Below are 15,885 nucleotides of genomic sequence, written 5' to 3' on the forward strand. Positions count from 1 at the left end.
TATATTCATTCGCCCTCTCACTAAACTAGTGTTCCCATACCCAGAGTAAAAGGAGGCAGCCTTCAGCAGACCACAGAAATGCTACAGAGAACTCAAGGAACTGAAGAAACAAGGGACTTGAAGGAAGCAGAATGCAATTACCTGAGAAAGATTTTGGCTGAACAGAGGAGTCAATCCACACACGTGCGCACGCATGCACGCGCACACACACACACACTCTTGGGAAAAGCATCACAGGATCTTTGACAGAAACTATAGAGGATGCTGGATACCAGGCTCACAAAGGCAGCTCAACCTAAAACCTTTAGATTTCCTCCTTTTAACTTCTTGGAGTATAGGGGGAGTCTAAGTACCTGCTTTACAGTGAATACTCTGGCTGTGCATGCCTGTGAATGGAATTAAACAGTAAAGAAAATCCTATTCATTATTCCCTCTTTTGGCTTCCTCAAGTTCTTTTCAAAAGAAAAGAGGATCCATTTTCACCTGCCAGCAGGTGGAGGTTGAGAAACCTGTTTTGGCCAGGATGCCCACTGTGGCAGAGACATGAGAGCACACTGGTTTCATTGCAGCTGCTTTACTGCATTACCTGCTGACCGTGTTTGGGAATGTGGGCCTGCTGGAAGCCTCCAGCATTGTCGTCTGTTCTCCTACCTCTTTGCAACCCTTAATGCCTCTTCAGAGGCACTACATCCTCCAAACAACATGTTAGTACGCATGTTTGTTCATGCTGGTCTTCAAAAACATAGCCAAAATTAGATTCTTGTTTTCATGGTTGGGCACCCAAAGAGATTCCTTGAATCTCTGTGTTTCCTGGCAGCTCCCAATCACATCACTGGCGTGTCATGTACCTCTTTTAATTTAAACATAAAAATGATATATGCATGTTTTCCAGGCACTTTTCATCTTTAAAAAAGCCAAACATCTCAGTAACCTGCTGGCAAAGCTCAGCAGTAAACAGCAGACAGCTTGAGGGTGGGGAGCTAACTGCAGTGGCTGCAGCTCCAGAAAGAGGACAAAAAGCACCTTACTTGCTTTGTTTCTTTTTTTCCCCAGAAAACTCACAAAGAAAATAAAGGAAACTCTGAAGTTTCTTCCTCTGCTGAGCTCTTTTTTTCTCCCAGTATGTTACAATAGATTCTTTCTGTCAAGAACAAACTACAGGCTCATGTGTTATTATCGGGCACTCTCCATTCTGCTCCTCTGTGTGCAACGCTGCATTTATTTCCAGCAAAATGGACAAAACACACCTCCTCTGCAGCGACGAAGTCTGTTCAGACTAAAACTCCCAATATGTAATGCCCCTTCCCAGTGAATGGGGAAGCCAAGCTTCGTGAGGAAGTTGCTTCACTATTGCAGCTCTGAGCAGAGCCTCTGGATCAGCTTGCTCCAAGCATCCTGACAGTACTCTTAGCTCTAAAGCATTACTTTAAAGCAAAGTGAATTAGTGAAAGATGCCAGCTGCTCTGCCCAGATATCTGCAATTTACCCACAGTGTCTGTGGCAGTACAAGAAAGGCAGAATAAATGTCCCTCACGTGACCCCTCTGCTGCTGCTGGTGGTGCCACCACGTAGTGTGTTGAGAGGCCCCGTTGGGAGGTGCTGCTGATCCCTGCTGAAATGTTGTCAGGAGACAGTGAATGCTGCTGGCTTACATTTTGGATGGAGAGAGGGTGATCTTGTCTATGCCTTACTGAGCTGCTGGTGGCCTTGGAGAACTTCCTCCGGCAGGTCCGAGAGGCGTATCTCACCATTGGCAGGGATGAGTTCACAAGTTTTGAGAAGGAGTTTTGCTGATACAGTACTGATGGGCAGCAGATATTTTATACTTCCGTCCTGTGATGCTGCAGCTCCTCTTACTGCAATCTCAGGTCCACAGCCATTTGACAGCGTGCTTGACAGGAAGCATTTTTCCCAGCACTCACAGAAAGGGGGTCAGCCTGCTACCACAATGCTGCACTTTAACAGGAGCACGTTGCTATGCATCAGTGAGGTGGCACGTCCAAGCTGCGTGTAAAGAGAGCTGCCATGCCATGCTCCGCTGAGCAATTCTTGCTTGGACCAAATCTACTGTCACTGTGAGCTGAGATGATTCTGCCAGGAAAAGAGCTGAAGAATGAAAAAGCTTAGAAAATTATAGCCTGCAGGCCAAATACAGACCCCATGCAGGCATCTCCTAGAGCTGAAATACCCCCATGCCAAAGACCGTGGCCCACAGATATAACTTCTCTTTCAGCATTAAAGATGGGAAGCAGAACTGTAACACTCCCCACTGCAGTAAAAGCAAGTCCAACATCAAAAGCCAATTAGGTGTTTTCCCTTTCTGAGAAGTCTCTAGCACACCACCAGCCCAAACCACAGCCCACACTTCACTCCCCATGACCACTTCATCCACCAGAAGGCAAATGGAGGGTGGAAAGACAGACAGAAAGAAGAAAAAATACCCAACACCCCAAAACAATAGAAACTCCATGCAGAGATTCTCAAGTCAAGGACACTGGATTATTGAAGTTTAGCATCTTATTTAAGAACACACTATTTACTCCTATAACCAAATCCATGGAAATAATTTACAGAAGAACATTATTGATTCAAATAGCAGAGTAAGAACCTAGAAAAGGAAGAGGTGTACATATGATGACAGCACACAGTAAAAGCTCACGCTGCAGTCATCAACAGAGTACAGCTGATTCCCAGGCAGACCAAAGGAAGATCGCTTTTACTCCCTCCCCTTCCCATTCAGATGAATGGAAGAAAGAGCTTGGTTGGCATCTCATCTCTGCCTAAAGCTCTGACAGATGCTATCCAGAGGAAGCAAGGTACAGCCCAAAGCAGCCATTTCTCTGCTCCATCACTACAGCTTGCATGACACCTGCAAAAAGAGGGACAACTGACTTGTAAGAATTTGCCTTGTGTGGCAATATATTTTCACAGTTTTGATATGTTGCATGTTAAGATTTTGCCTCTCCCAGCCAACCAATACAAGGTGTTAAAAAGGCTGGTAGTTTCTGAATCTTTCCAGGTGCTGATAACACCAGCTTAACTTTGTATTTAAAAGATTATAGAGAACAATGGAGCGAAAGGGACTGGCTTGTTTTGGACTCTCCAGTTCCAACAGTCATGCTCAATGTCCATCCAAAGCATCAGCACAAGAATCTCTTTGCAAACTCCTAAGTCAGAGAGACCATGCATGCAGCAGAGCAGACTATAGTACTTCCAGCAGCACAGCCAAGGGATACTCCAGGAAACAACCTCACCACAAGAACCTCACCAGCACTTTACCCAGAAGGCTGCTAGATGAGAGGAGCTAGCAGGTTGATGGCACATGCCTTATGAAATTGCCCAGGACCCTCTGTATTTGCACAAGAGATTCCAAGGTCCCTGAGTGCCATTCACAACAGCTAACCTATGAAGGACAACTTAAAGCTGGGCTGTGGAAGAAACTAGCTCAGCAGAACAGTTTCTCCAAGAAGAGCAATATATGCATGCTGAGAGGCAGTGCCTGCAGCTGGGGACAGAGGAAGGAGGGCAATCTGCTGAAGTATCTGAGAAGACATTGAGTTTAATAACAGCATGTTTGGAGACGGAAGGGTCAAATGCTTGGAAAACCTAGTACAGTATTTCCCACAGCACTCGCCCAGGGCAAGGCTCTGAGACCCTGTGTGACCACAGGCTGGTTCAGTTGATCAGAGAGCTGAGCAGACAGCTTAGTCCCTGTGAGGTGACAGCACGGACACTACCGTCTTCTCTTTCCCAGTATGTCCCTTAAAATAGATGACAGACCCTCAGAGTACATCCCGTCCAGTGCATTATGGTGCCAGGCATCTGTACTGCCTCAAGGTCCATGGAAGTGCCAGATGACATGGGGGTAGAATTGGAACGAGATCTAGATGGAGCAGTGTCTTTTCTGCCCATGGCCGGCAGTCAGATATCTGCACAGTGCTCATGGGGGCATCCACAGACAGGGGCAGTATCTTTCCTGTGTTCAGAAATGCCCTGTGCCAAGTCAGGGAACACACTGTTAAAGCTGAAAGTGTCCTTAGCTTACCCCACACCTGCCTGTCTCACCCACCAAAACAGCACATTCTCATAGCATTTATCTTATTCTTTGCTTTGTGCTGTAATCAGCAAGTCCTGGGAAAGACACAATGCTCCCCATTCCAGGCGTGGCATCATGACAGAACTAAATGGACTCTGAATACACTGTGCATTTCCTGCAGAGTATCTGGAAGCCTTAGTTTTCTGGACAAATTACACTGAAAAAAGGTGAAAATATTTATTAGTCCTCTGCAAAGACCATCAGATTAGTTAAAAATCTAACATAGTTTATACTCTGCAAAGGGTTTCAGCACTCTGTTTTCTGCACTTCCCATTTAAAAGGTCCAACATACACACATGAATGCACCCTACAAGCCCTGAAAAGTCCTGTCATCACAGTGCAGTGAAGGACCATAACCTTCATTTCTGCTTGTTGTCTTGCTGCAGTACCTTTTTGCTTAAACAGGAATCTTCTCAGTGACCTGGACACACACGCACACACACAAATGCGTGCGTGTGCGCACACTCTCTCCTTCTTTCCTCATCTCTGTATAAATATAGAAACCTCATCTGTTTTCTAAATGCTCTCCTGCTGCTGCATTCTCTCCCTCCGCCTCCCAAGACACTTCGGTGAATACCTGCTGCTTTGTTTCTGCTGTAGATTTTTCACTGAGGCTGTACATTTTGAAGCCGTAGATTTAGCATAGTCCCCTACATTTGCAGACCCTACGCAGAAATGTATGGCTCTGGCTTAATGTTTCACCCAGTCAGCAAAATTTGGTTTGCAAATAGGGAGCTTGAATTTTGCTGCTGTTTGCAGTGTTGTGGCTCAAAACATGACATAGTTCAGCTGTGAAAGGAAACGTAAATTTTCAGATGGTTCTGCCATACTGAGCAGTCCCCTTACAAAGAGAAGGTGTCAGGAGCTTCCCTGCACTTAGGAGGCTGCTCTCTACCCATCTAAGATTTTAACAAGGCTGGTCTATCCAATCCAGGGCTAACGTTTTCAGAATCTACCCTCATGGCATTTTGAGAGCTGGAGGTGAGGACTGCTAGAGAGATATAAGTAGGGCAAGGAACCCAGAAATCTCTGCCTTCCTTGACCCATCCTTCCATCACGCCCCCAGTGATGCTGCACCTTTCCAGACCAGCACAGAGAGGGTACATTTCTGAAGAACCTTGACATACTTAGACAATTAAAACAAATTAGCATAATTCAGACTAAACTTCTAATTTTAGCACTCTGTAAAGCTGCTTTCCTTTGAGCTCAGATCTAGCTTGCTGTACCTCAGCTTCAGCACACTACAGGCAGCTTCCTACCATGAATAAACTGAGCCCCGCAGGCTATCAAGCACAGGACTTTCACAAAGGGCACTGTCCTTTGCTTCTTATCCTCCTGAAGGCGCTTGCTCTAGACAGGGCTCACTCCCTGTACACAGCAAATGCCCTGCTTGGACTGACACCTTGGCCAAGGGACCAGGCGCTGAGGAAAGGGCGCAGTTTGAAGGAACTTGCTCCCAAAACAGATTCCCGAATGCTACCAGGTTTCAAACGTTGCTCACCTCATTCCAGTACCTTGAAAACTGGTGGTCTCACCAAGCACATATAGTTGCCATTATTACCTGAATAATTTAAGAGCCTGCAGAGCAGCAGTGCAGAATGGCACCAGCTTCCCCTCAGTGCCTCCTCCCCCATCAGCGAGTCCCTGCAGCAGCAGGGTCTGCTCTGACCTGACATCCCTCACATCCAGATGCCTGTATTCCGCTCATGTTCTACCCGCCAGCCACTCCCCCTCCCATCACCACGCTGCATTTCCCTCCTGCCTGGAAATGTCAGGAAAGGACGCAGGCACAGGCTCTAAAATGCCTTGCTAGCTAAGTACTGTACAGGCTGTTCTTCACTTACAACTGACTTTAGTTTTGTGGACAACTATTTACTGGGAAAGGGATGGACTTCCCAAATCAAACACAGTTCATTATATATTAGCTCACAGTATCTGAGAGACTAGGCTCTCTTGGCACCACGTCCTGCAAAGGGCAAGGCAGACAGTGAAAGAAGAAAAAGGTAAACACCGGGGAGGAACTTCTACCATATAAATGTTCTGATTTTTTTATAATTGGGCCATTTGAGAGAGCTCTTGGTCTGTGCCCATTGCTCAGCCAGAAACTCCTGTAACCTACCCACTGTGCTGTGAAGGAACATTGAGATCAGTAGAATTTCTGCATTGCCACTTCCCTTCCTGCACACATGTTGTGCACTGTCGTCTGCCATCCCTCCCCCGTACTTAACGCAAACACTGGAAAGAAAATACAAGTGCTGGGAACACAGATGCTCCCATTATAACCAGTGCATGCTGCATTGCAACCTAATAGAAAAATGCTAGAGGGGGATTGTGAGCAGCAGCGAGTGAAATTGGACAGAGTTTAGTCAAAGGTAAGTTTGAAAGAGCCTCTTCTTCCTGCTGACTCTGTACCAGAGAGACACAGAGAGAGATGGAGTGGAAACCTTAGTGGGTTGTGAGAAAAATGCCCCCTTACGGGCCTCAGACAGCAGAACAGTACAATACAGCGTAGCACTGATGCTTTTTTTAATCTTGACAGTATTTCCATTTGTACAGGACTCCAGGGGCAGGTCAGATAAACAGCATCAAAGGAAGTCATCGTCACACACAGCCCCTGTACTTCCCAAGCCAGCCTAAAGCAAGAACTAAATATTTATTAAGCTTCTATGAATCAGAGGTCTGAATCTCCTGACAGTGCAGCCAGCTGACGTAATCCTCCCCAAATCCCGATGGGACTTGCTTCCCCAACAACCTTGACAGAGCTTGGAGGGTCACAGTTACCTTGTAGTCACACAAAGGATTTCCACGTTGGAGGTGGGGTGCAAATCCTCCATAATTGCTCCATACCTCAGTGCACCGGATCACCTGTAAAGGAGCTCGTGCTTTGCCCTAATTTGCCAGCAGCTGTGTATGCAAAACACCTTCCCAGCTTTACACACTGGACATTTACAGCAGAAAAGATTCAACACACTACCGCTGCTTTGAGCCTAACACACACACCCCCCACAGAAAGGTTTAAGATGGCCCTTTGATTTGCAAAATCCTTTTGAAAGCCTGCATAATAGTAGATAGCTAACATTTAAGCCCATTCCTAGTCGCACAGTTTAATTCTTTGTCTACACTGTCCCTCTGTTTACATTCAGAGTGGTAAAAGCTGGGGCTTCCTTGAGTCTCAAAGGCTTTGGCTGTTCTCATATCCCATGCCCCTTCTCCCTGCCGCTGCACAGCAGCATCCATCTGCCATGTTCCAGGCAGAAGATACCAATTCCTTTGCAGAAAAGTGCCTCAGACAGAGAGTACTGGAGTCCAGACGCCCGATCCTGGCTGGAAGGAGCTGCTGCCAATAGCTGGAGCCTGGCTGGAGCATCCCATGTCCTCATGGCCTCACCTAGTGCTGATCTCACATGGTCCTAAAGGTGCCTTCTTCAGTGCTGTGCCACACCATGAGCTAGTTAGTTTCTCGGGGAAGGTGCCTGCATAGTCATTGCTCTTGCAACGCAAGAAGAGGCAGGAGGAGTTCTGGCTGATGGAACCGACAAAACTTGCAGTGGGAGACAACAGAAGTTACCGCTGTTACCGCTGGAGCTGTCGCTGTAGGAGCAGGCAAAGGAGACACAGCAGCTTTGTGCTCTGAGGCTCTGCAGGTGGCACGGTCCTTTCTCTTGCTGAGGAGCTCCAGCTTGCAGGTTAGGTACCAACACAGCTCCCAGCAGCCAGTGAAGCCCTGGGTGGCTGACAGCCACGTCATATCTTTGGCGGGATCTACTGCCACTGAATGCAAGAATCCAGGTAGCCCAATCCAGCAACTGTACCAGGCCAGACATCCATGGAAGGAGTGCACAATGGTGCTCGGAAGTCCAGTTATCCTGGGGATGTTCTGAGCCGTCGTCAGCCCAGGTCTGCTCAAATCCTTTGCCCTCCTTCTGCCCATCAATCTCTTCTCTAAACCCAGTGCAAGCTGAAGGCTGCTGCTTAGTGACAGCCCTTGGAAAGGATGGCAGGCAAACAGAGAAACCCCAGTGGCTTCTCCTTGGCAGGACTCCAGCAGCGATTCTCACCCCAGTTTCTCATGTGCTTATTGCATAATTCTGACAGGTGTCTGGATTGTCCATCTCAGGGGTCCTAAGCCTGGACTTGAGTTCCACCCTGATACAGCTCATCAGTGAACAGCAGGTGAGTGAGCTCTTCTGCTTGTCACACAAGCACAAGCGTGGTCACCCTATGTGACCATCCGATTGTCCTACTAAGGAATCATCTGTAATTCCTGCTCTGATTGAGCTTGTGGCCGTTCTTCCAAACCCTACTTGACTTGTTCTACTTCCTGCATTTCCCTAGCTTCCTAAGCACGCAGAATTTCTTTCACACAAAAGCATTCATTAGCATCCTCCACATTGCCTCAGTCTTCTCAGAGCTGCCCATCCAGGATCTACCCCCTCTCCCAACTGACCTCACACACCTCAGCTTGGAGTTTCTTCTGACAGTTGATGTCATTCGGTTATGTTCACATGTATTCCTCACCCACGCTTGAGAATACAAAGGGGGTCATTCAGTCCTCTGTGCTCCCTTTGCCCTTTCCCACCATTTCATTCTAGCTGGTGGAAGAGCTTTCTCCGCCACAGCTTCTGCTAAACAGAAACACCTCTCTCACTCTTTCCCACCAATTTCAAACCCTCGCTCGCAATTTCTTGTCTCCTTTCTCTGAAGCATCTCCCCAGCCTCTCCTGCTGTGATGTATCTCAGTGTGTAATAGTGAGCACTAAAATATTTCCTGTTGCAGCGTGCAGAAGAAACACTGCACCAGGCATGGGTGCCAGCCTATACTGTGGAGAATTATGAACCCTCAAACTGCTCTGTGCTGTTTCCAGGAAACAGACAACTAGAAAAAAGGCACGGAGTTTTATGAAGAGAGTTTCTTATTAGGAATAATTTTCTTTTACCATTCAAGACTGCATTGTGTGAGATGCTCTACAAATCCTTAACAAGAGACTGTCTTACCCTTGGACACTTGCAAGACAAAAGAAACTAGACAGGAGTAGAAAGAGAAAAGCAGTTTGTTCCTCATTACCCCTCCAAAAAAAAAGAAGAAAAAAAAAAAGTGGTAAATTCAGGCAGCCTTGTCCTCTATTCTTTAGATGCCCAAGCAAAACTTAACTCTGAATGTACTGAGAGGATGTATCACATCTTTCATACTAATAATTTATCATTTAAACATTGATAGCAATTATCATAGGAGTTTCCTTCTGAGCTTTTGGTTAGATTGTTATTTAATCCAGTAGCCACAGTTCGCTGCACACAGACTGCACGTGCTCTCATGTGTGCACTTGAGGACTTCTTTGGACGTTATTGGCATTGTTGCTGCTACTGAAGTGCTATTGGTCTTATTTGCTGCATAGCACTCTGGTCAATGATGTTTTAGAGGTTCCAGCTTCCTGCTCCACGAATCCTGCATGCCCACTTGCCAACTGAGGAGCACAGCTGGTATCTGCCTCTTTGCACTCCTCAGATGGAGGTCTCTGCTCCCTTCATGCTTGACTGGATATTTGGCTGAATTTGGTACCAGAATAAGTACACTTCAGTAGGAAGAATGCTTTTCATAAAAGTATTAAGTTTTTTTTATTTATTAGCCTCAGTTGAAGCTTGTCAGGTTGCAAGGCACTGCAGGCACTAGCAACCTATCTTGGGGGCACTTGATACAGCTGCAAGTTGCTTGCAGGTGCATGTTTGAAACAAAGGGTGAGCCAAGTACTCTGGGCACCAATTTGGGGGTTAGATATTTTGGGCCCTTTTTAACAACCCGTTTGGTGAGCTCTGCTAATGCTTCCAGAATTCCTGGAAAGAGATTTGGTCCATTTTCTACCTTTCATATATAACCACAACAACAAGCCACGTGCAACTCAAAAAGGACTCGATAACAGTGTGTTCACATAACAAGTTACACACCTGCCTCACAAATTGCGTCAAAATATCACATTCTCACAATGTGTTGTGTTGCTCCCCACTAATCCTGCAGAAGGCAGGACTGTATCTTTTAAGTGCTCCGCATGACTTCCAAGTGAGGGCTTTCTGCCTCTTGAGGTAGCCTGACCACAGCACACCTGCAGTGAAAGGAAGGAAGCGTTCTTGACCATCACTACCTCCCAGAACCACAAAAAAAAAGACAGATAGCTGCATCCAAAGCACAGATATTGCTACTGTCCGTCACCACTTGCCTGTCAGTGGAGCTGGCCACATCAGAGACTCCACATGCAGCCCAGTAGCTGTAACTCAGTGGCTCCGGTTCCCTGTGAACTGGCCATCTAAGCAAAATGCACAGAGATTTGAAGCTAGGATACTGCAGCAGGAATAGCAAGAAGCCAACCCAGATGATGCTGGGCAAATTCTCTAATGACAGGAACTTCTATTATTCAATTCACACCCTCCTTTGCTCATGGGCTGCTCTCTGTCACACCTGCTTGTCTGCAGGGCACCCTGAAAAGCCACCAACACATTATGCTAGACCTCATAATTCCTCACAATTTGGCACTTGCACTAAATGTGGGAACGGACAGGACTATTGAAAGCTTGCTCCCTGGAGTCATCCTCAGACTGAGGCAACCTCCAGCCATGCTGCAGAGCCCACGGAGCAGGAACACTGTTCAGGACATGTCTGGCTATTTAATGGATGGCTTGGCCCAAAACACAATTGTGGCTAGGCTGCACAGAGAGCAAGGGTGAGTGACAAGATACCATTCCTTAAATCCTTGATGCAGCCCCTGCCAAATGAAACATCAGCTCTCATCATCTGAGTTACAAAGGTTGGGAGCAGGGAAAACTGGAGGAGCAACGAGCACCTGGACTGTCCCTGTGCTGAGAGACAAATGAGAGGCACATAACACAAAAACGGACACTACAAGGTCAATCAGGGTCTCGTTACATGTACTTAATACAAAAGCCAAGAAATTGCCATGGAAACTAAAAAGCAACAAATAGAATCATGGTCCAAGGAGAAGGGTTGTGGGCAACACAGCATTAAATAACAGAACTCACCACCTCCAGGTATCACAGGACACGAAGTTCTTGCAGGATTCAATCATGCAGTTCATGGGACACACAAAACCAACAAAAACGGCTGGAAACACTACAGGATACAAAGCTCTCATGCCCCAAGACATAACATCAGCTTGCATGGGATGAGAAGAAACTTGTTCTGGGGCCATCATCTCCTTCCTCTGGCCATCTCCACTGCTTCGTGTCATGCTAGCAATTTCTTGGATCATAGGTTACCCCTCTACTAATAACTTGCATTGCAGCGGTGCATGGTGGGCTCAGTCATAAATCAAGACACTGATACACTGCACTGTACAAACACAGAGCAAATAAACAGCCTCTGCCCAAAACAGGCTATGTCTGTGTACGAAGCAAGAGACAACAGGCAGGCACAGGTGAAGGAGCAGAAAGACCCAGTGACACAACAGTGGTTTCAGTCCATTCCAATGGCCAGTGCAGGAGCCTTTCGAAAGAGAGGCCTTTCGCATAGACATGATACAAGTCCCATGCGGACTCACAGGGCACTAACAGACACCCAGACTAACACAGGTTAAACCCCCACAACTGCAGCAAAACAGACTGAGAAACTCCAACACATTCCGGTAGTCCTCAGCTTGGCCCCAAAGAGACTTGTACAATAAACCACTACCACTGGAGACACTCAGGTTTTGGGGGCAGGGGATAAGAAGAGAGCGCTGGCCCAATAGCAGAATCTCCTGGTTTGGTGGTTCTTCTCATGAGAACCCCTTTACAGCCCCCTGGCAAAATAAGAGACAAGCTGCTCTGGCAGCCTGGAGTAAAAGAGGCCCTGCAGGGAAAAGCCTTGTGCCTGCACGCAGTAGGCAGTTATCATTGAAGAAGGCAGCATTCAACACGACAGTGTGGCAGCTGAAAGACCCCACACCCAACTTCCTAGCTGCTGTCTGCAGACTTCACCTCTGTCCTGAATGTGCCCACTGACCTCCCCCTAATTAGCTGCTCTCTGCAGGCACAGATCCCTCCTGGGCTGCCCTGGTCAGATGGCCTGGCGATAAGAAAAGCAAACATCCTTACACCCAGCGTTGGTCCCAAGAGGAACAGGAGGGTGAACAGGGGCTCTGCCCACCCTGACCATAGTCACTGACCTGAGAGACAGGCAGGCCTCTCTTGCCAGCACATTCCCTGGATTCACCACTCAGGAAGGGATAGCTGAGAAGGGAGACCTTGCTCGGTGCTCCCTGTGCTGTGCCGATCCCAAGTAGTATACTACAAAAGGCTTGTTTATCGTTATCCCATCCCAGGGAAGCGGACCCCTTTAGGGGTATTCAGCAAGGCTTCTCCAGCTCCCTCACCTGCGTCACAGTATGTCTTGGCAGCAAGTGCAATTCGGGTCTCTCACAAGGAGCTGGCGAGAAGGTGCCCTCTCTAGTACCTTCCACGTGAGGAAGTCCAGACGCTTTGCAGGTACCTTTGGATCTCCCAGCCCATCACCAAGACACACGTACACTGTGCTTCGGGGAGGTGGGGCAGAAGGGAAGAGGATGGTTTTCTCAAAGACTCACAGAGTGAGCCTTCACCAGAAAGAGGGATGAATGAAATCTAGGAATTCCAGTGTCCAGGACTAGCCCAGACAGCCTGAACCAGCAGCTGTCCAGCAGTGGGCATGAAGATATAAAAGCCTGAGGGCTGGTTAGCGGTGCCTGTCCCCAGCACCTCGGCAAGACTCTTCTCAGGACTCTCAGGGTGCAGCTATTGAGATGCTCCAAGCAGTACAGCTCCAAGCAGTACAGCTCTGCTGTGAGGCTCTTGCTCAAAGGGGGCACATGGAAGTTTCCAAGTCTTTTGCTAAGGGCAAAGGAGAAGCCCACCTAAGACGTCCCTGTATCGCAACCTCCTCTTGCATATATCCTTGATTACCCTTGGTTTCACCTCTCTCCTCACTGCCTCTCTGCATTGGTGCATAGTACATACACCCTCAGGCCCTGCTGTGAGAAGAACATTCAGTTCAAGAGGTCTTCAAGGGGCAGCAAAGCTATATTAGCAACATGCCTCCTGCACGAAGCTGGTGGCAAGAAAAAGCTGGCAGTGACTTTCCAGAGAGGAGCTACAGCTTGGAACAGCTGGCAGACCCAAGGCTCCAGCATGTCGGTGTCAGCAGATGGAAAAGACACCTCATCTTGCTTCTGACCCCCACTCACCTGCTGCCAGCAAGTAACATGCCTTTGCTGGGAGGGGTGACCTGTGTCCCGCTCACAAACATGATCTGCCCTAAGCAGCGGCAGGGCTCACAGTCCCCTGCACAGAACTGCTTTTCTGTCAGTGGTCTGCTCCCCTTGTACCCTGGTTTCAGTGGTCTGGCAGAGATCAAGCAGGGCATGGAGTGGACATCAAAACTGCTCCTTCACTAGAGAAAGGGGTGGGGGGTCTCTCGCCCCGTTGCTCTGCAGACACAAAGCAGCTCTGAGAAACTGCATGAAGCTAGAAGCCAGCAATGTTATCTTAGAGATCAAATCTGCTACTGGGCTGAGTGAGTCTCTTTAGCTGCCTTGACAAACCCCTCACTTCCTTTCTCCCTTCACCAAGGTTTTTCAGACCCCCTCTCCCTAAGCTGTCACGGCAAACAGCAGATTCCTGGCCCCAAAAGTTGTCCTCCGTTTGGCAGACTGTTTCTTGTGCTGACTGCACATAGATTTGTACAGGGACCAGACTGCCCCTCTGTCATTTCCCCCCCCCCCCCCCAACCGCAGACAGCACTCACTGCCTCGAGCACAGCCATCTGGATATAGGGCTGCTTGCCCCAGTGCCACTGACCTTTTTCTTCCGGTCCCGAGAGCGGTTCCTGCGTTTGCGATTGGATTCTTCCTTCTCCTTCTGCTCCTGCAGAGCCTGAGCCTCAATATCTTTGATTTTCTTCAGCTGCTTAGCTGCTTGAGCCATGGCCGGTCAGACTGCAGTTCCCTCCAGAGCTCACACCTGCACTTTCCACAGAGCACCCTCCAATTCCTGGTCAAGAAAGTCCCTTCCCCTTGCTCAAATGCTGTCGACCCAGATGAGTTCAAAACCAGTGATGAGAGGAAAATAGAAAGCAGTCAGCAAGCCTCAAAGGACAGCCAATGTCTCCAGCTAATTGCTAGATGGAGTCTGGGACACCTTTATAAAGCATTAATAATCCTAAATCCAGCTGTTCCAGAGGTTCTGTGCACCGTTGCAGCAGCCCCTGACTGCACTGGCACATCATGCAGAATCCTCCTTGTGGGACGGGACACCGGGCTGGTGCTGTGCTCTCTCCCTCACTGTCTCTCCTGCAGTATGAGAAGAGATGCAGGCAGTCAGCCACAGGAAGGAAAATAACTCTCAGCAATTAATGCATGATGACAATAGAGAAGCAGTGAAAAAGGAGGCTGATGCATTTCATCCCAACTTCTGGGTTCTCTGTAGCAATGCATAAAGAACAGTAACCTGCGTGTAGTCAGTCAGTGGCTTTACCACTGCAGTGCTGCTGAGGCAGGCACATATTCCAGTCTCTCCAATTTTCTTCCTCTCAGTCACTCTCTATGCAGCAGCCGCATCACTCGCTCACTCTCTGGGTTATGATTCCAGCTCCTTTCAAGGGGAGCAATAGGGAATCACTGCACCGGTTAGGAGGCAGGCAGCATCTCAGCTCAGAAAACAGCAGATAGTGCAAAGGATGTGCCAAGTACTGGAGCAAAGTGCAGCTTAACAGCATCCTTTCCTCCTTGCATCTCTCCACTGAGTGAGCAGCAAGGGGAGGGGAGGGATCTTGGCTGTGAATGGGAGACAGAAACCAAGGGCTCAGTCTGCTCTTTGACTACACAGCACCACAAAAGTAAACCAGAGCCACCAGCTCCTGCTGATCCAGGCATCACCAGAGCTCAGGTCCTCTCTGAGGATCCCCAGTCAAGGCTCCTGGAGAGTCAGCCACCCCTTCTCCACACACATCCATACATTTCACCTGCAGCTGCCTTCCAAAAGCACAAACAATTCCATGTTGGAAGCCAGGGGTCAGGCCTGGAGGTGTAACTTTGGCTCCTGCACACAGCAGCAGTGTGTGAGGGGGCCAGGATAAAACTGGGGTGTGCTCTTTTGTAGTGACCATAACATGTCCTGCAGCAAAGTGTGCTTTACTATTCAGGCACTTCTGAGCAGTCCTGCCTTTATCAGCTCAATTCTTGTCCCTCAGAAAAACTGTCCCCTGTGTGTGCAAACCCATGGGCAAAGCACTGGGGAAATTATCTACCCAGCTGGGAGCCCTGCACACACTGCACTTTCCTGGCACAGTCCCCCCAGTTCTAGACAGAAAGGGTCCCTTTTGTGTCAAAAGATGGTGAAGCAGGGATTAATGACCATTTCTCAGCAACTACTTGACAGACACTTACAGGTTATTTAGACTGGCAAGAAGCTGAGATGCAGACTTAACTGTACAGACACTATAGGTCACTTTTCTGTCCGAGTAAGCTTTCCCGCATTTGTTTTCCCTTTGAAGTTCCTTCAATTCTGTTGCTTTACCCACAGACCAATGAGGATGCTAAAACCAGGAAAAAGGCTGGTGTATCATATAGTTTTTAAAGAATATGATGACTGAGAATATAGAGAAGGTCCTAATAAAATATGAAAAATAGGAAATCATCACATTTTACAAGGCTTTTCCAAGGACAGCTTTAGTTCTGTGTACTGTAGCCACATGGATAAATAATACACTGAAGTCTAGATACAGCTGCACATCTTTATATAGCAACGTCCTATGAATGCCCATGCAAAAAAAA

At 47.9% G+C, this 15,885-nt stretch overlaps 1 protein-coding gene across 1 annotated transcript in view; it reads right to left on the reverse strand.

The window, feature by feature from the left end:
* Window positions 1-14,038, reverse strand: part of ANK1 (ankyrin 1) — a 66,127-nt gene extending 52,089 nt beyond the window's left edge. The window contains exon 1 of the mRNA XM_059831601.1: window positions 13,913-14,038. Within this exon, the coding sequence (XP_059687584.1) occupies window positions 13,913-14,038 (126 nt within the window). The remainder of the gene's footprint in view (window positions 1-13,912) is intronic.
* Between the last annotated feature and the right edge of the window lie 1,847 nt (window positions 14,039-15,885).

Source organism: Gavia stellata, chromosome 31 (genome assembly GCF_030936135.1).
Source record: "Gavia stellata isolate bGavSte3 chromosome 31, bGavSte3.hap2, whole genome shotgun sequence".
Lineage (NCBI taxonomy): Eukaryota > Metazoa > Chordata > Aves > Gaviiformes > Gaviidae > Gavia > Gavia stellata.